Raw genomic sequence first — 18135 nt, 5'->3', positions numbered from 1 at the left:
TCTGCAAGGTTGCGCCGCTGCTTTGTCCAACACGATGGTAACAACACGTGGAAGAGAGGGAATTGCAGCTCTAGACGTCGTGGCCTCATCGGGGTCAGGTGGGTAGTAATGAAAACATGACCAAAATGTAATAGTTCAATCTCACCGCTAGCATATATTGTCGTCTTTGGACTTTCCCTCAAAGTTTTAAAACATGTCTACTAGAAAGAGGTTTATACACTCTTCATAAGAAATGTTTCGTTTTCCTCTCAAACTAATGTGGGATCTCACATAAAGTCATGTGGGTCTCGCATACAACTAAAAATCCCAAAGGAGGGAGAGAGAGCTTGTCGAATTCAACATTGCTGTCGTAAACCGCATGAGGTAGAAAGATCCTTGATCGTTTGAAGAGAGAACAGAGAGATGGGGGCGACGTGCGTGGGAAGGCGACGAGGGTGTGTCGTGACTATGGATAAAATTTAAAGACAAACTTGAGGCACAAAAATTGGGCTTTACAAATCTGAATTAACATCCAATGATATATTAAAATTTCGAGATTATGAACTTAAAGACTTGAATTAAAAATCTCAAGCATGGCAAAAGTAGAAAGCAAAAGAGCTTTTTCATCAGATTTGGAAGGAACGATTGACATAAAGTACAAGAAGGCAAGGATTAAACAAAAGTCACCGCTAGTAGATATTGTCCTCTACGAAGAGGTTTCCATACAATTATAATGTTTTGTTCCTCTCACCACCCGACATGGGTCCAGCATCCTCACTGGCACATCGCCTAGTGTCCACCCCAGGGTTCAACTTCTTCATTGGCACATTGTCCGGTGCCTAGCTCTGATACTATTTGTAACAGCCTAAGCCCGCCGTTACCAGATATTTTTCTATTTGAGTTTTTCCTTCTGAATTTCCTTTCAAAGTTTTAAAATGCGGTTTTGACATCATTATGAAAAATATTTAGTTCAACTCTGATGTAAGATCTAATAAAAATTATGCAAAAAAAAAAAAAAAAAATACAAGAGTTTGTTTGAATACTAACCTCTGGTTTGCCGCCGTCCTTACAACAGTATCTACATTGATTCACCCTTCTTTCGGTGGATTAGTGAGTAACAACCAAGCATCCATAGAGGGTGGCAGTGGCACAACTCGTTTTAGACAAAATAAGTGGGACTGCCAAACATAGCCTCAACTTTTTTCTCTTACAAAAGCCTGCCATTAAAGCTGTAGAAGGTTTGGGAGTTGCATGATGACTGTTAGTTGGGTTGGGAGTGACCTGCAGCTTGAAAAGGCTTCATTTATCATACCTGTAAGGGAAAATCAAAGGAGAGAGAGAGAAAGGATAAGGAAGAGAGGGGAAGCACAAGGCACTGATGGCAGTGATGGCAGTGATGACAGTAATACATTTGATGTGATGTAAGTAGGAATAGGAGACTGCAAATCTGTACCTTTTTTTCCCCTTTTATCTTTTAATGTCTCTGGGGAGGGAGAGCTAAGCTTTCATAGCTCTGAACATCCAAGTGTAATTACCTGCAGATTTCCATCCGCTCTCTCGCCTTTTTCCCTGTAGACAAGCACTTTATTGAATTGTAATAAGTGATGTGATGATGTGATGATGTGATGATGTGATCTTTCTTGTTCATTTGCTATACTTTCAAACACTTTCATTTAACAAGCTACAAAAGAAACCAACAAAATTTTGTACAAAGTTTACAGATCAAAACAAGATACCTGAGAAAATGAGAATCAAAACGATATGAATATTGGTAAGTATCAATTTGAGAGGGAGCCAGTAGAGTACTCAGAACTGTGAATGAACTATCAAAATCAATTAAAGTACATACAACTTAAGCAGATGATAATGATGAAAAAGGCAATTAGGTCCACAAGGGAAGGGTGTTTTAGCACAAATCATGCTAGTCAGCTTTGGTCCAAAGGGAAAAAAAATCTCATAAGCACCAAAATCTTAAGCAGAACAACTTTCTCAGACCCAGAGGAGTATTTTAATCATGTCAATCTTGCTATATCTGAGGTTGATTAATGAGAAACAACTCAGTTTTTTGGTTCTTCACAGCCTGTTTGCCTTAACTGTGAAATCAGAGCACAAAATCGAGAAGTTTTACTCAACCAAAGCAACAAAACAGAACTCGATTGCATTTTGTAATGGTGAGAGGTTCCAAATATGATCCCAGTACTGAAAGAAAACAAAGGAATCGATGACACACGTACATACGGCAATGGAAGTCCGTAAGAATGCCTCCAGAAATTATAGACAAGTACATACAGAAGAATCACAGTTTCCCATGAACTTCAAGGTTTCGAAAGTGAACTAATTTTTTTCTCAGTTCGTGAGCATCGTCAAATCTCTACTTTGAGTTTTCCGGTCCATCAATGGACCACTTACAATTCATCCTGTCCGAACTCTGAGAATCTCGCTCTCTACGGACTTCCAATACACATGCGATTGAAGTTCGAGGCCTACTCTCCTTCCTCGAACTCAAAATGATTGAGATCTATAAGAACCTACGCTACATCTAGATCCATAATCTAGCAGCAAATAAGCTTCCGTGAGGTAGAATTAGAACTGATATTAGTAGTTGCTATGGCCGTCGTCTTGAATGAAATTCAATAATGTCGATCTAAAAGCGAATTTTCATGGCTCATCGGCGATATAGATAGAGGTAATCAAAGAAGTGAAGCGATCACTAATTATCCAGTACGCTAAACATAAAGAAAGCCCTAGAAGATGCAAACCAGAGTCTCAGGAGATCGGCATGTCGGCACCAATGAGCATACAACTAGGCGACTCCCGTGGCGGTAGCATCGATCAGAGGGTAACTATTGCCGCAAGGAATACTATTGCAACAACCGCCGGTCGCCACCAGCGGGCCCGGTAGATAATGTAACGGCGCAAATCGGAGTGTTTCTAAAATATTTATTATTCAGAAAAAAAAAAAAAACAATTTTAAAACGTGTACAATTTTACGTTAGTAAGAAGTTTCCACACCATTATAAGAGTGTTTTTTTTCGTTATGTATCACCGTCCGCCTCACAGTTTTGAAATGTGTTTGTTAGGGAGAAGTTTCACTCCATTATAAGGAATGTTTCGTTCCCCTCTCCATCTGTGGGATCTCACAATCTACCATCCTTGGGGCCCAGTATCCTCAATGGCACACTACCCGATGTTTACCTCTGATATCATTTGTAACCGTTCAAGCTCACCGCTAACAAATATTGTCCACTTTGGCCTATTACGTATCATTATTAACCATACAATTTTAAAATGCGTATAATAGGAAGAGGTTTCCACACCATTATAAAGAATGTTTCATTCCCCTCTCCAACCGATGTGGGATCTCACAACATCATTAACGTTTCTAAAATTGGAAATGTTTTATGATACCCGCTATTTTAAACTATTATAACTAGTTTATGCATATATCACGACTAATAGGTCAAATATTTGAATCTTTCCACCTCGACATGCGCACTTATTCTCCAAACTATAAGAATTATTAAGGTTAAATTTTATTGTCTCTATTGGATCATTAGAGGAAGAAGCCGTCCAATGGGAGTTGGGATCTAATCTCACCAATCCTTCTGTTGAGACCACGAAGAGCCTCCACGTGAGGCTCATCCTCCTCTACTGGTACAATTTTCGCAAAGCTTCCTTCTTCAACAAAATCCACTACTCTATTTGCAGCCTCAAGACCAGTCACATATGCTTTCTCCTGTCCAACCATAAATCATTCAAAATCATAAACTATCAACTAACCGCCCAGGTCTATCGCTAACAAATATTGTCCGCTTTAGTCCGTTACGTATCGTCGTAAGTCTCACGGCTTTAAAACACGTAGCGAGAGGTTTCCACACCCTTATAAGGAATGTTTCGTTCCTCTCTCCAACCGATGTGGGATCTCACAATCCCCCTCCCTTGAGGGCCAACATCCTCGCTGGCACACCCATCCGGTGTCTGGCTCTGATACCATTTATAATAGCCCAAGCCCACCGCTAACAAATATTATCAGCTTTGGCCCGTTGCGTATCGCCGTCAGTCTCACGGTTTTAAAACGTGTGTGCTAGAGAGAGGTTTCCACACCCAAGGAATGTTTCGTTCCCCTCTTCAACCGATGTGGAATCTCACAATCCACCTTCCCTTGAGGGCCAACGTCCTCGCTGGCACACTGCTTGGTGTCTGGCTCTGATACCATTTGTAACAGTCCAAGCTCACCGCTAACAGATATTGTCTGCTTTGGCCCGTTACATATCGCCGTCAGCCTCATGGTTTTAAAACGTGTCTGCTAGGGAGAGGTTTCCACATCCTTATAAGGAATGCTTCGTTCCCCTCTCCAACTGATGTAAGATCTCACAACAAATCTAAAACAAAATGATCCTATCATATATCAGCAAAGGAAAGACTTGTAGATATCCGACCTGTGACCACGAACCATGACGGTTTATGATCCAGTCTCCGGCCATGAATACATTTGAGAACGATGTGAACCCGTACATCCGGTACTTGTATGAACCTTTTGGAGAATCAGACAGCCACAAATGAAACAAAAAACTTCAAACAGAGTGGCAGAAGAATTTGAACCAAATGTAAGTTCTAATCTTACATACCAGGAAAGAAGTGAGTCAATGTTGCTGGAAACTTTCCGATTTCCTTCTTCACTACGATGGCATTCTCGAAGTCCTTAACGCACGTTGAGAGGTAAGATTTCACCTTTTCGACTATAACTTCTTCGTTCAGCAGCATCAGCTCGTTGGCATGATACTGCTCATGAAAAAAATGACTATTAAAAAGGAAATCTTATAAACCAGTGGAAGGAGAGGATATTCTTATACTCACAAAGTCAGCTTGCAAGACTGTAACTGATTCATCTTTGTGTTCGTCTTGAATGGCATTCAAGTCGAAGAAACTCCACCCAAATGAATTATCCAACGCCGAGCAAGAATTACTCGAATTCGGAATATTAACCTGTTTAACATTGTAGTAAGACGTCCATCACATCGACTCCTTCAGTAAGAGTGTAAAGATACGTTTCTTATTCTTCGTCGTTTGATCGAAGAAATTGGTTTCGTTTCATTTTACTTACTTTTCTGTCAAACCAAAGCTTAACAGTCAGCATATCAACTGTTCTTAAGTTCAAAACCTTGAGGAACTCCTCTTTTGTTTGTAATGCTGCCCTAAACAGAACAAAGAACAAGGAAAACCAAACTAGTTATAAACACATACCAAAAGCTAGTAACAATGATGAATATGCAGCAGCTTAAAAGGAGACAAGACCATACGAATTACGAACGAGTTCTTGAAGTATAGAAATTCCGACAGCGAAAACAACTGCATCGGCCTCGTATCTTTTTCCGCCACAAAAAACGTCCGAGAGACGATTTGTATCATCATCTACAATTACATCTGTGATTTTGCTCCTCCTAACAAATTTACATCCCTTGCTTTCCAGCAAGTCAATCCATGGCTGGAAAATTCTCTCTTTAACAGTTCCACGACACCAGACTAGATTAAAATCTTTCTGCGTGTATTCACGAGTTTAGAGTACAAACGATCGACATAATTAGCGACAGAAGAAGTAGGAATGTTGGTAATAGGAATTTGATTCCCCAAACCTGGTGAGCAAGGATAGTATAGTATAAGTTTCCCAAGGTTGCTGCAGCACTGCATTGCTCGGCTGGAGCAAATAGTCCTACTTGAAGCAATGGATTGAGTATGCTACTATAGAGCCTTCCCGAACAGCCGAACTGCTTGAATAGCTCCCGGGCGGTAACTATCCGTGAGAAACAGCTATTGATCAGACGCTTCAATTCATGTTAGTCCAATATCAAGAGTCTACACAGGTGACAAAGATATTACTTGAGTCGTATTTTCTCCACGCTGGATCCGTGTTGTCAAAGTCAACCACTGAAACAAAACACAGCAAAACCCGCTATAAGAAATATGTTTTTTGCTTTGACCTCCAATGATAGGAACATAGAATGCATTAGAAGTTAGTGTGCTGTTCTTGGTATGCATTTGGACATTAAACGGATTGTAATCACCATGAACAAGATCCATGCTGAACTTATTAAATTAGAGAAAAATCCAACATTATATGTTCATTTTTACACAAGAGACCATACTAGAAACTAGCGGGTGGAAAGAGTTGTGAGATCCTGGATGGAGAGCGAAACGAAGCATTCCTTACAAGGGTGGGTGGAAAGAGTTGTGAAATCCCGGTTGGAGAGCGAAACGAAGCATTCCTTACAAGGGTGTGGAAACCTCTCCCTAGCAGGCACGTTTTAAAACTATGAGGCTGGCGACGATATGTAATGAGCCAAAGCGAACAATATCAGTTAGCGGTGGGCTTGGACTGTTACAAATCATATCAGAGCGAGACACCTGACAGTGTGCCAGCGAGGATGCTGGGCCCCCAAGAGGGTGGATTGTGAGATCCCACATCGGTTGGAGAGGGGAAGTATTCCTTATAAGGGTGTGGAAACCTATCCCTAGTAGATGCATTTAAAACAGTGAGGCTAACGACGATACGTAACGAGCCAAAGTGAACAATATCTGCTACATGTGGGCTTCAACTATTACAAAAGATTGTGAGATCCCACATCGGTTGGAGAGAGAAAGCATTCCTTATAAAGGTGTATAAATCTCTCCCTAGTAGTTGCGTTTTAAAACCGTAAGGCTGACGACGATTTGTAATGATCCAAAGCAAACAATATGAGCTAGTAGTAGGCTTGAACTATTACAAATAGTATGACACCGGGCGGTGTGCTAGCAAGAATATTGGGTCCCAAGGGAGGTGGATTGTTGGATCCCACATTGGTTGGAAAGGGGAACGAAGCATTTCTTATAAGGGTGTGGAAACCTCTCCCTAGCAGATGCGTTTTAAAATCAGACTGATGGCGTTACGTAACGAGCCATAAGGGACAAAATCTGCTCGCAGTGGACTTGGGCGTCCTAATTCCATTTCTAATGTCTTTTTTGGGTTTAACAACACGAAAAGTGGGAAGTCGAACCTTTTGGTCAAAACAATATTACCTCACCAATTGAACTATGCTCCATTTGGAAATTTCATCTTCAATGTTAGATTTTTCGTTACAATGTGACATATAGATATCGATATCGAATGACCTGTGAAAGAAATGTACCTGCAGCCATCAAAGGAAGTGACGATAAGCGATCCAACAACGGGAGTTGGAGAAACTGTGACCAAAACGACCAAAAGAAATTTCCATCAGGCCATTTAAACTATACAGTCAGTTTGAAGACATGAAAAATTGAAGTCATCCATACTTCTGTATAATATAAGGTTCCGAGAGGAGTTGGCAGTTGAGGCACATCTTGAAATATTGGAAATTTTACCTACACAAGAACTGCATCACTGTCACGACACAATTCAAAGAAGCAAAACTCGAAACTAATTAATTATCGGATCAACGAACACATAAGATGTGCATGGACTGAGAAGAAACTTGGGACTACTGGAAATTAATCTTATTAATCAGAGAATCTTAGTATTTTATTAATGATTAAAGAAGCTATTATCTACCTCCAATCCATCAGCTGAATAATGAGCAGGTGCTGTCCAGTTTGTGAAAGGAGTGATACCAAGCTCATCAACGAGGCCAAATATGTTCTTGTAGGGACGCCAGTAACCTACAACAAGAAGAAACGTTACCATGACCACCAGAGTATATAGCAAATCTTAAACATATGCAAGATCCCACATCGATTGGAGAAAAGAACGAATGTCAGCATAGCAAATCCTAAATATAGGTGAGATCCCACGTCGATTGGAGAAAAGAACAAATGCCAGCAAGGACGCTGAGCCCCGAAGGGAATGGATTGTGAGATTCCACATCGGTTGTAGAGGGGAACGAAAATTTTTTACAGGGTGTGGATACCTATCCCTAGCAGACGCATTTTAAAAACAGGGGAAGCCCAAAAGGGAAAGTTCAAAGAGGACAATATCTGTTAGCGGCGGGCTTAGGTTGTTACAAATGGTATCAGAGCGAGATATTTAGCATTGTGTCAGCGAGGACGCTGAGCCCCGAAGGGTATGGACAACGGGCGGTGTGCAAGCGAGAACGTTGGGTCCCGAAGGGGGTGTGGATTGTGAGATCCCACATCGATTGGAGAAAGGAACGAATGCTAATGAGAACGTTAGGCCCCAAAAAGAAGATGAATTGTGAGACCCGATGGGGGTGGATTGTGAGATCCCACCTCGGGTGGAGAGGAGAACGAAACATTCCTTACAAGGAAAAGTCCAAAGAGAACAATATCTACTGGCAGTGGGCTTGAATGGTTAAAACATAAGTCAAAGAAGCATATATATATATATATCTATAAGAACAACATATTCAGTGCTTCTGTGGTAACTTTTAACATTCTCATTTCTTGTGAAAAATAAGCCAGAATCAAGAACGTTACTAAAGCGATCCTAAACAAACACATTTGGTTATTACCACGAATTCCATGATTGTCAGCACCACCATAATCATTGCCGGGTTCAAGAACAGTGATATCAAATCCCTGAAATGGAAATTCAATTGAACACATAAACTTTAACCAAATCATCTATTCACCATTCAATTGAACACATAAACTTTAACCAAATCATCTATTCACCATTCAATTGAACACATAAATAGCATCAAAACAGTAGCTAGTATGGATTGATAAACTAATTTAAGATTCTTCTTCTCCCTTTCCTTCAAATCATATAGGTAATATAACAAATAGAACCTGATTGCAGAGGTGATTAGCAGCGGCAAGGCCAGCCCAGCCGGAGCCGACGACGACGACCTTTTTCTTCTTTCGATCTTCTCCTCCATTAACGCAGAGACGGTGCCTAGAACGAGCTGTGCTGTAAAATCCACTTCGCAATCTGTTCGAGAAGAAGGGATTGTAGGAGATGGTTCCCATTCCCAACGGAGACCCAATCAGGATCATCTTTGTGCGATCGAGTTCGTACTTCCGGCTGGTGCTGTAACTTCCAGTGTTCTTATCCCCAGATTTGTCGGACTTGAACGCTGCCTACTCCTTCCGCGGGAGAGACAAAAATCTTGCGATTGGCTATGGCTACCAGCTCGACACATAGCTCTGATTGTCGCTTGTAAAACGGACCTGGTAATCGAGTGGAAGAGATGAAATGCCGTCGATTTATGGATTAATTTCTCAATTATCTCAATGAATAATTACAATTTTCCGATGTATATATCAAAATTAAGCCTTATATATATATATATATATTTTTTTTTTACCTATTTATCAATTACCAATTAAATAAATATTTTTTAATTGTAAGGTAGATATTGAAATTATATTAAAATTTATAATTATCTATTAAAAAAATAGAAATTAATATTTTACGAAAATATACAGAAAGGAATTGGAGAAAAATATGTTCGAGAAATTTAATCCGTGCAAATTCCTAAGGGAATACCCATCTCGATACTTGCATAAATAGAGGATTTTCATATGAACGATGATTGAAATAAGAGGCAGGGATGGAAACTCGTCCTTGCCTTGTGGACATTTATAGCTCACCACTCCTCGCCTTTGTTCGAAAGAAGAATCATCAGAGTAAACGTTTGTTGGTGTTTGGCCTCGATAGAGATACTAAACCACGGAGATCACTACCCTCATCGTCGTTAAAAAAACAAAAGACTTGTTGTTTTTCGTTGCCCTTTCTTCCTTCAAGCATAAAATCCCGCCAGAGAAACCTTGCTCTCCTTGTCATCCAAATATACGTGCTCGTTAGAAACCCGGTTAAGTATACCCTAATAGAATACCGTGTGAAATAGTGAATAATTGATTTGAAGGGGGTTATAAAATCTTAACGGTTATAAAAAAAGTCAATGTTTATGTGTCGTCGGCTCTTTCTTTGGAACCACCGTCGGGAAGAATGTTCAAAGTCATAAGAAAATGGAGAGTCCTTGCCTGTTTGAGTCGATCGTTCCAAGCCAAAAAAGTGTACTGGCAGTTTGAGTTGACGAGGGGAAGGAGCGAAGCAATACGAGCCCTTTGTCTCACACATCTAACCTGGTCGCATGGTTCGCCCGAGGGCTAAGGGAAGAGAGTTGGTTGCCCTAGTACCATTGACTATATATATATATTTAAAAAATAAATTATAAGTTAATTACAAATTAATTTAGTGGGTAATATGTCTTTTCATGATAGCTTCGGCTTGAATTGGTTTAGCGGATCCAGACCGTACATCGCGAAGGCCGAGGATCTTGAAAGATCAACGTCCGAGATGAAACAATAAAATGAGCTCACCAGAGCTATTCTAATAACGGCTTACCGAAATTTTCGTCCATTCTGGAGTTTCAGCGGTTAAATTTGCAAGCACGCTACAGCAACAACGAAGGCCAGCCTCACGCTTCTACAGACAATCAGTTCGACAATGGCAGCCACCCTCTCCTTCCGGCCCAACCGCCCTGCCGCCTGCTCACCGTTTCCATGGCCGCCTTTCCGACGATCCGGTTCAACATTTCTCAGTAGAACCGCTTCCTGGAGTGGCGGCGCCGCTGTTGCCCCGCCTCCACGCCGCGCATTTACAAGGACGCTGCTGCTGCCGGTTCAGGCAACCTCGCGTCCAGACGACTCAGCGCCGTCTAAGATGTCTCTTGAGCACGCACTTAAGCTTCTTGGAGTCTCTGAAGGAGCCTCCTTCGATGAAATACTCCGCGCCAAGAATTCTATTCTTGCTACTTGCAGTGACGACAAGGCGATTGCTCAGGTGATTTATTGATCGTATTTTGAGTGACGATTTTTTCTTAATTTTGTAAATCCAGTATCTGAGGTCATGCGTTTGATGTCAGTTTGGTCGTATTGTAGCTCAATTTTGATATTTTCCGTATCGTTTCTTAATTCGACAAGTGGAATCTTGTAGCGAGTATCAGTAGGTTGCATAATAATTTCTCTTGGAGTTTGAGTTAATGTTAATTAGACGTTTATAATTCGTTTTCACTCTGTTGTTGGAAAAGGTTCATAGAATTTTATCATAAAAAAGGTTCATAGAACATTCTTCGCATGATCTACCCACTTTCCAACTTTTTCACCATTTTACATATTCTGACTTGTAGAAGAGATTTAGAATTCCAATCTGCAACACCCATCGCCAAATATCTACCATATCCATTCTCTGCACACTGCAAGCGTTTCATAAATTTGAAACATTGCTTTCAATTATTTGTTACATATATAGCCTTTTTTTCCGTGCTTTAACCTTCTTTCTAAAATGAAATATGTTTATATTTGGTTTCTCATTCACTGCCGTTCTACCATGATTATCATTTATCACTTCTATGGCATAAGTTATTGCACTTGTTCATTCCATTCTGCTGTTTTGTTAATAATGTATTGGTAAGAAGAGTTATTTTTATTTGGAGTAAAATCCTCTGCCTGGATGCTAAAAGTAAGATATGGTGTATTCTACACTTTTCACAGATGACCAGGGGAAATTGTTACATCAGTGCTACAAGCTTTCTAGCTCCCTGGGTGAATGATTGATTGTCTCGAAGCTTCTAATATTGGCCGTTTGATATTTTTAGCAATTGATGTCATGTGTTCTGTTTTATATTATATCTGGAAGGTTTTCTAACTAAAGCATCGAAGCTGTTCATTGATTCCATCCCATATGTAACCCTTTTCTGTTATTAGAATTTTTGCTCCGTTATAGCTTATATAGTAGGGAGTTCATTTTCCTTGTTGATATGTCTTGCGTGTTCCAGGTTGAAGCTGCATATGACATGCTGCTTATGCAAAGCTTAACTCGGCGGCGAGCCGGGAAAGTTGAGAACAGTCGCATCCGATATGCTGATGCTAAACCAATAAATTCTCCTGGCTTGGGTTCATCGTCTCAGTGGCTGCGGAATATGCCTATTACTGTTGAAGCCCCATCTACTCGTGACTTGGGCATACAAGCTGGTGTATATGGGGCACTAGCAGTCTTGACTTATGTAAATGGAGCTTCTTCATCTTCTTCACTGCCTTATGCAGGTGCTGATGTTCCTGGACTGATCTTGGCAGGTAGCTTTGGAGCTTCCCTGTACTTCATGACCAAAAGGAACGTAAAATTAGGTAAGGAGTTTGACGAAGAAGCCTTATAATACTTTGTTTATAAGTATTGCAATAGTTTGATTCTCATGAACTAGAGAATTCAGCTTAGCAATTCATTATGTTTAATATTCTTGTGAAGTCCAAGGATTGGCTGAAGAATAGTATTATATAGCCATGGAGTTATATATTGCCAACGAAAATCGTGGATAAAAAATAGTGAATGTAACTTGATTAGCTTTAACCATAATTTGAAAGATAAAAGGATCTTTTAGATTTATTGCTATGTTGAAATCTGAGTTACCATGTTTCTATCGATTGACTAATTGGTTAATGAAAACGTGTTCATTTATCAGTTTAACCTTCTGAACAATGAACTGAATTCGTTTTCTTGATTGTGTGAAAGTTTCTTATAGGGCTCATCTAATAATGATTCTGTTATTAGTTCTGTAATCTACTTTTAAATTTTTTTAAGAACAATGTTAATTGGAGCCCAAGTTTTCAGAATTTCACAAGTTGGAACTCTTATTCTTAGAAGAACATATTTGATGCTGATTTTTTTCCCCTCTTTGCAGGAAAGGCAACGGTGATAACACTAGGTGGCCTTGTGGCTGGTGCAGTAGTGGGGTCTGCAGTTGAGAGTTGGTTGCAGGTTGACGTTGTTCCTTTCCTTGGTGTACACTCCCCTGCTACTGTCGTAAGTGAATTTGTACTTATTTCCCAATTCTTGGTCTCTTTATACCTTAGATAGAGTTGACAGAATCTTGTAGTTTCCCCTTCATTGTAAAAGTTGTAATTATTCAATTGCTCTTTCCCATGTTAGTTCTTTGAAGTTATGTGCTTTTGGATTCAAAAAGCTCAATAGATTGTTGGGAATGACTTGTGTTTATAGTGAAGAATGTAATAATCATCATATGTTGCCCTTGCTCGATGTGAGTGTTCATAATGCTCTTTATCCATCCGCATCCGTTTGTCCCAATTTCTTTACATACTTTTCATCTGCTCATATTCATAACTTTTAGATTTTATAGGCTCAGACATGTCACTACTGTAAGGCCCAGGGTGATTCATTTGGTTCAATATGGAGTTTGATGATTACTGACAGTAAAGAAAAAATGGAGAGAAGATCGTGAAATTCGTTCATGCTAACCCCGCTCTTCTTCCAGGTTCCTCTTCAAGTTCTTTTCATTGAAATCACATGGGATATGGGTTGGGACTGTTTAGAGTCATATTTTGTTGCTCCTAAGCTATTTGTGAAGAATGGTCCACCACCCCAAGTGCCCTCCTGTAGTCATTCGGTGTCAGGTGGGGTGGTGACAATGGGCCATGGCTTCTTGAGATCCTTCAGCTCAGCTCTTTCTGCTTTGCAGAATGGCTTTGCAAGATACTTCAGCTCTCTTAGCTTGTAGGACATTACAGGGGATAGTTTTGAAAGACGTCCACAAAAAGTAGGGAGAAAAAGAGGAGAAACTTTAAGCTTTGACAACCACGTGAATATCATTTGTTTTTTAACTAGTTTCTGACTCTGTTTTCACATGCCCCACACCATAACAACGGAATCAAAACGCATACATAAAAGACAAAGCTTTGCAAAGCAGAAAGGCAATAAATTGGGCCTCTTCCTGCAAGAGGCAATTAAGTTCAGATATACATTTCTTGGGCCTCTTGCCAATAATGTAGAAATGGCAATAAATTGACCTTCTGCTACGAAATTGTGAGCATGAAAAGCCTCTTCCAGAAATCTTAACAATTTTCTAGGAGGAGATGCTTAGAATAAAACTACAAACCAATGTCTTAGCGAGCTGCTTCGACATGATATAATTTACAGAACTCCAAGAAAAACCAACCATTTTCTGGTTTTACTTTCATTATCTGCTTACATTTTCTTCAGTTTGGGAGGAACCCTCGATATAGTTAATGTTCTTAGAGTTATTGGCATTCTCACTGTAATTCACTAGGTGGTCGTACATTTTTTGTGAAGCCTTGGAGAACTCTGATAAGGAATCAAAAACTGAGGAAAACCCTGTTTGTATTCCATTTAATGTAATCCTCTGTGCTTCTTGAATGCAGTTATTGTGTTTTTCCTTCTCCAAATCAAGCTTCTTCCTGAACATGTCCAGCTGATCTTTCTTTTCTGTCAAGTACTCATTCTGATTTTCCACTTCCAACTCGGATTTCGTCTCGGTAAAGTTGAACTCGAAGAACTTGTTCTCTGTTTTCTGGAATGAGAGTATCCGTCGGTCGAGTTCCTTTGCCAAGCTTTCAACTCTTCTCTTTTGCTGCAGCTCCTCCATCTGTTTATCTGATAGAGCCTTCATATCTTTTGTAAAGCTTTTCAATGCAAAGGATACTGGTTTATCTGGTAATTTTTCCATGGATGATAGCCAATCACGGCAGATTGAAAGCAATGGAGGTCCATGCAGCCCACAAGGCACAGCGGACGTTCGGCCCCGAGAACAGAACTCAACCTCAGGCACTACAAACTTGGTCAGCCATCCATGGAGAGCTTCAACATAAGCTTTTTGTGATTCAACATATTTTGAAAAACACGAACGCCAATTCTGAAGTTCAGCTCCAAGCTGAAGAGTTGCAAGACGGTGAGATTCGTTACAGAACTTCAGATAGGAATGGCAGGAATATGTCTTCACTTCAAGGATAATCTTTTTCTGGGTTTCATGAACTTCCAACATGATTTTCCAAGTTCTTGTTAAGCTGCAAAACGATTTGGGAAGAAAAACAAGTGACAAACTGACAACGGATACATTATTTACTTCAGAAATACAGGTATCTTCCACTGTTTACCCTTTTAATAGTTCTACAATCTGAGGTTGTAGCTCGTCATCTCTTAGATTCACAATTCTTGTCGAGATTGATTCAGCACTTCGAATGGCGACCAAGATCCTGGCATATAAATCTTTAACCGTAACCCGAGTTTTATCTGTTGTCATTCCATTGCTCCCTTTAACGTCCTGGTTTCTTAGTCGTGAACACCTTTTCTCATACAGTTTGTGCATGCTGTCCCCAGCCTGGGTGCAAGAATCAGAAAGTTTTAAGTCACAATTTACCAACACTAGTCAAGAAGGATCAAAGCTTTATTCTGTTTACATCCCTAAAGAACATAATGAGTCGCAGCAACCGACATGAGAACTAATCAGGCTCTGTTATCAAATGATATGTTATAACGTGTTTGATAGACTAGCCCTATCAAACTATGATGTTTTTCCTTATTATACTGATCTTTCAACAAAAGAAACAGAAACAGCTTGAGGATCCTACTTCACCTTGACCTCTTCGTAGAGTTTCTTCTCCCAAGCATATAACCGTCCGAGAGTCGACGAATGGCTTCCTGCGTCCATTATGTCATAATCATCAAACAGCTCATTACTAAACTCCGTCCATGGCGAAGAACCTTTCGAACTGGATGCTACTAGACTCTTACATGATGAAGTCTTGCCCGAAACAGACCGGTGCCAAGTTATCGCTTGGATGAGTTTTGTCGAGTTCTCTGCAGTATGATGAGCTTGTTACGTCAATGACTATATAGCTTGCAAGAAACAAACTAGAGAGCTTAAAGAATGAAGCTATATGAATGGCACACCTTTTATTTCTTCTAAACCAGATTGAAGCTGAATTTTGTTGGCCTCTAACATCCTAGAAACTTCAATTCCAGAATCATAAGCCCTAATGAAATAATCCTCAACATCCTGCAATGCTTCCAAAAGTTCCCTTCCTTCCACAGGTGTATCAATGACTTTTAGCCCCTTCTTCAACTGATTCTCTTCTTCCTTCTCTCCAACATCCTCAACTCTCTGGTTTTTCTCTACTGTCTCTTCTTCCAGCTCTGGAATGCCTTCTTCCTCCTCCGAGCTCTGGCGATACCCGCCAACGACATCGGTCCTCATGGTATCAAATGGATTGAAAAAATCCCAACTAAACTCCCTCTGAGGGGATGGCATTGGGGGTGGCATTTGCATATAGAAATATGCAGGGAACTGTTCGATCCTCTCCTCCTCTACTGGTTCTTCTTCTCTTTCTTCCATGGAGGACTCCGTGGAGGTTGAAGAAGAAGAACAAGCACATGAAGGGCAGGCGGGTATGGCTTCATGGGTGGAATCTGAAGGCCTTTGCTGAAGAAACATTGGATTGGATATCACTTTTTCTGAAGGGGGAGGAGAAGAAGAAGAACATGTAGGAGGGAATGTGATGAGGAAAGGGGAAGGAGAAGAATGGCGAGCTACAAAGAGCTTAATGGCGGCTGAAACAGCATATAAAGCTTGACAATATTTACTATGTGCCTCTGCAAGTGCATACCTTCTCTCAACAGCTAACTTTATGTGGCGTTTTCTTTCTCTACAGATGGAGACTACTTCTTCTTCCTCCAACTTTGAGGCAACACAACCCATTTCCTTGTTGGCCAAAGCCGCAGCAGCAGCAGCAGCAGCAGCAGGTTCTTCTTCTTCTTCCTTTATTCAAATGCCTGAAATTGAAAAAGATGGTTTATTTTTCTCCCTCTTGTATTATTCTTTAGTGATATAAAATAGGAAGAAGTTAGATTGTTTTCACTTGGGCGCAGAAAAAGCAAAAATGCAGCCTTTTTGAGAAAAATCCCACCGACCCATTTCATCTTCTAGCAAGTAAAACAATGGGATTGCTTCAGATAAAAGAAAATCCGGCTTTTCAAGAAGGTTCTTGATTGCTTGCTTGCTCACTCTTTCTGATAAATAGAAAAAAGCAGTAAGTTTGAAAGGAAGTGCTTGAAGGAAGCAATATCCTCCTCTCCACCTAGAATCCTCTGTTTTCTGTAACAAAAAATGAAAAAAACTCTGGTTTAGCAGTTTCTCGGACACATGAGGGATTTGCAAGAAAACCCTTGTCCTTTTAGGCTAAGAAGAAGGTAGGGGCTCGAGCAAGAGAGGAGAGTGTTGTGTAAAACAGTTCGAAATAGGAAAAAGTTCAGAAGTTGTTTACCTGGTTTTACTTAGTTTGCTTTATTTCCAATATCTCTGCATTGATTCATGGGTTGAATCTGTTTCCCTCTCTCTCTCTCTAAAAAGATGAGTCAAACTTGGTAAAAAGGGACCAAAAACACAGAGAGACAGAGAGACAGAGAGACAGATTTGTTGTTTTGTATGTGGTGGTTATGTTTTTTTGTTGTATTTGGAAGAGGGTATAATGATGTTCTTTTTTTTTGCAACTCAAACACACCATTACAGAATAAGCTTTAGGGTTTTAGTTTGGAGAATCCAGAAACTCACGACTGTCACTGTCTTTTGTAGCTCAAGAGACTATCTCTTGTCTCCTTGGAAAAGATGGCTCCTCTGTTCTTTCTCTCATTTTAAGTTCAAATGTTGGAAGAATAATCTAAAGTCTTTTTATTCCATTTTAAATTAGGTCGGTAAACTATGATCGTTGTGTTTATTTGTCTTACGATCTCCTTAGCTCATATGCACTATGACTACAAAGTCTATATGTCATTTGTAACAATCCAAATCTACTGCTAGCAGATATTATTTTCTTTGGACTTTCTTTTAAGGTTTTTAAAATGCGTTTTATTGTGAGGTTTCAACACTATTAATATTTCATTTTTTTCCCCAACTGATATGACATTTCACACTGATCTTAATAAATAAACCACTTATGCCTTTGAACTTTTAGATTTTGGCTCTAATGAGTTTCAGCTAATAGCACCGTTGTTTATATCATCAGTAAGGTACGATTGTTGAACCAATGAGCGAGGCTATGACGATACGTGAAAAATATATGAAATGTAAAGAAAAGTTCATAAACATTCAAGATAAAACTAGATAAAGATCTCTACTTTTAGTTGTAGACGAAGCCTTAAACCAAATTTTAAAAAAAAATTAATATTCAAAAGTGACTCAACTTATCATCATAATGATGGTTAGGTTCGTTAAGTGATCTTAAATTTTTAGGTTTTTTTCTAAATTTTGCCCCTCCTTATCGATCGAGCTTCTTCGCTCGTGAAAATGGTAGCATTTATATATATATATATACAACCATTTGATTTTTAAACTTACCCCCACCAAATTGAACACAAGTTTAGAGGTTGTTCCAACC

General features: G+C 39.8%; 3 protein-coding genes across 11 annotated transcripts; 1 reads left to right on the top strand and 2 right to left on the bottom strand.

Moving 5' to 3' along the window:
- Positions 1–620: 620 nt before the first annotated feature.
- On the bottom strand, positions 621–9187 carry LOC111777435 (uncharacterized). 2 transcript variants are annotated; one of them, XR_002812394.2, is made up of 15 exons: positions 8740–9187; positions 8460–8526; positions 7544–7650; positions 7288–7356; positions 7143–7197; positions 5857–5904; positions 5613–5770; positions 5280–5518; positions 5084–5174; positions 4837–4965; positions 4608–4761; positions 4419–4513; positions 1433–1548; positions 1027–1291; positions 621–898 (listed from the first exon to the last, which is right to left on the bottom strand). XR_002812394.2 is itself a non-coding variant. In XM_023657034.2 (13 exons), exons 1-13 carry the CDS (start codon positions 8944–8946, stop codon positions 3533–3535), a joined length of 1602 nt encoding a protein of 533 aa, XP_023512802.2. In that variant the 5' UTR covers positions 8947–9185; the 3' UTR covers positions 3394–3532. The 2 variants fall into 2 exon arrangements, 1 of the variants encoding a protein (XP_023512802.2); XM_023657034.2 differs by lacking the exons at positions 621–898; positions 1027–1291; positions 1433–1548 and adding an exon at positions 3394–3715 and having other exon boundaries at positions 8740–9185.
- A 1156-nt stretch (positions 9188–10343) lies between these two features.
- On the top strand, positions 10344–17575 carry LOC111776940 (protein CHAPERONE-LIKE PROTEIN OF POR1, chloroplastic). Of its 8 annotated transcripts, none has more exons than XM_087118371.1 (6): positions 10344–10738; positions 11733–12081; positions 12633–12754; positions 16414–16504; positions 17334–17448; positions 17497–17575. In XM_087118371.1, the coding sequence occupies exons 1-5, from the start codon at positions 10403–10405 to the stop codon at positions 17420–17422; spliced, it is 987 nt and encodes a 328-aa protein (XP_086974497.1). In that variant the 5' UTR covers positions 10344–10402; the 3' UTR covers positions 17423–17448; positions 17497–17575. The 8 variants fall into 8 exon arrangements, 4 of the variants coding, with proteins under 4 accessions (XP_086974497.1, XP_086974496.1, XP_086974498.1 ...); XR_015412066.1 differs by lacking the exons at positions 17334–17448; positions 17497–17575 and adding exons at positions 13089–13223; positions 14128–14241 and having other exon boundaries at positions 10346–10738; positions 14343–16504; XR_015412067.1 differs by lacking the exons at positions 17334–17448; positions 17497–17575 and adding exons at positions 13089–13223; positions 14128–14841 and having other exon boundaries at positions 10346–10738.
- Positions 13659–17336, bottom strand: LOC147789085 (protein ALTERED PHOSPHATE STARVATION RESPONSE 1-like). Its single transcript, XM_087118368.1, has 6 exons — positions 17026–17336; positions 16673–16856; positions 15656–16534; positions 15339–15562; positions 14860–15083; positions 13659–14769 (listed from the first exon to the last, which is right to left on the bottom strand). The coding sequence occupies exons 3-6, from the start codon at positions 16458–16460 to the stop codon at positions 13926–13928; spliced, it is 2097 nt and encodes a 698-aa protein (XP_086974494.1). The 5' UTR covers positions 16461–16534; positions 16673–16856; positions 17026–17336; the 3' UTR covers positions 13659–13925.
- Positions 17576–18135: the final 560 nt, after the last annotated feature.

This window comes from Cucurbita pepo, chromosome 16, assembly GCF_057944985.1.
Source record: "Cucurbita pepo subsp. pepo isolate OVF chromosome 16, ASM5794498v1, whole genome shotgun sequence".
NCBI classification, from domain to species: domain Eukaryota; kingdom Viridiplantae; phylum Streptophyta; class Magnoliopsida; order Cucurbitales; family Cucurbitaceae; genus Cucurbita; species Cucurbita pepo.
Note: the sequence above shows the minus strand (reverse complement) of the source record. Positions and strands in the feature narration are given on the sequence as shown.

Excerpts from the sequence above, each read along its gene's own strand:
- LOC111777435 (XM_023657034.2), bottom strand. The coding sequence starts at position 8,946 with ATGATCCTGATTGGGTCTCCGTTGGGAATGGGAACCATCTCCTACAAT. Across the intron at positions 8,527-8,739 it reads CTAATCACCTCTGCAATCAG|GGATTTGATATCACTGTTCT; the intron begins GTTCTATTTGTT and ends TTTCCATTTCAG. Across the intron at positions 7,651-8,459 it reads TGACAATCATGGAATTCGTG|GTTACTGGCGTCCCTACAAG; the intron begins GTAATAACCAAA and ends TTCTTGTTGTAG.
- LOC111776940 (XM_087118371.1), top strand. The coding sequence starts at position 10,403 with ATGGCAGCCACCCTCTCCTTCCGGCCCAACCGCCCTGCCGCCTGCTCA. Across the intron at positions 10,739-11,732 it reads ACGACAAGGCGATTGCTCAG|GTTGAAGCTGCATATGACAT; the intron begins GTGATTTATTGA and ends TGCGTGTTCCAG. Across the intron at positions 12,755-16,413 it reads TACACTCCCCTGCTACTGTC|ATGGAGACTACTTCTTCTTC; the intron begins GTAAGTGAATTT and ends CTTTCTCTACAG.
- LOC147789085 (XM_087118368.1), bottom strand. The coding sequence starts at position 16,460 with ATGGGTTGTGTTGCCTCAAAGTTGGAGGAAGAAGAAGTAGTCTCCATC. Across the intron at positions 15,563-15,655 it reads TGGTTTAGAAGAAATAAAAG|AGAACTCGACAAAACTCATC; the intron begins GTGTGCCATTCA and ends ATCATACTGCAG. Across the intron at positions 14,770-14,859 it reads ATTGTAGAACTATTAAAAGG|CTTAACAAGAACTTGGAAAA; the intron begins GTAAACAGTGGA and ends ATCGTTTTGCAG.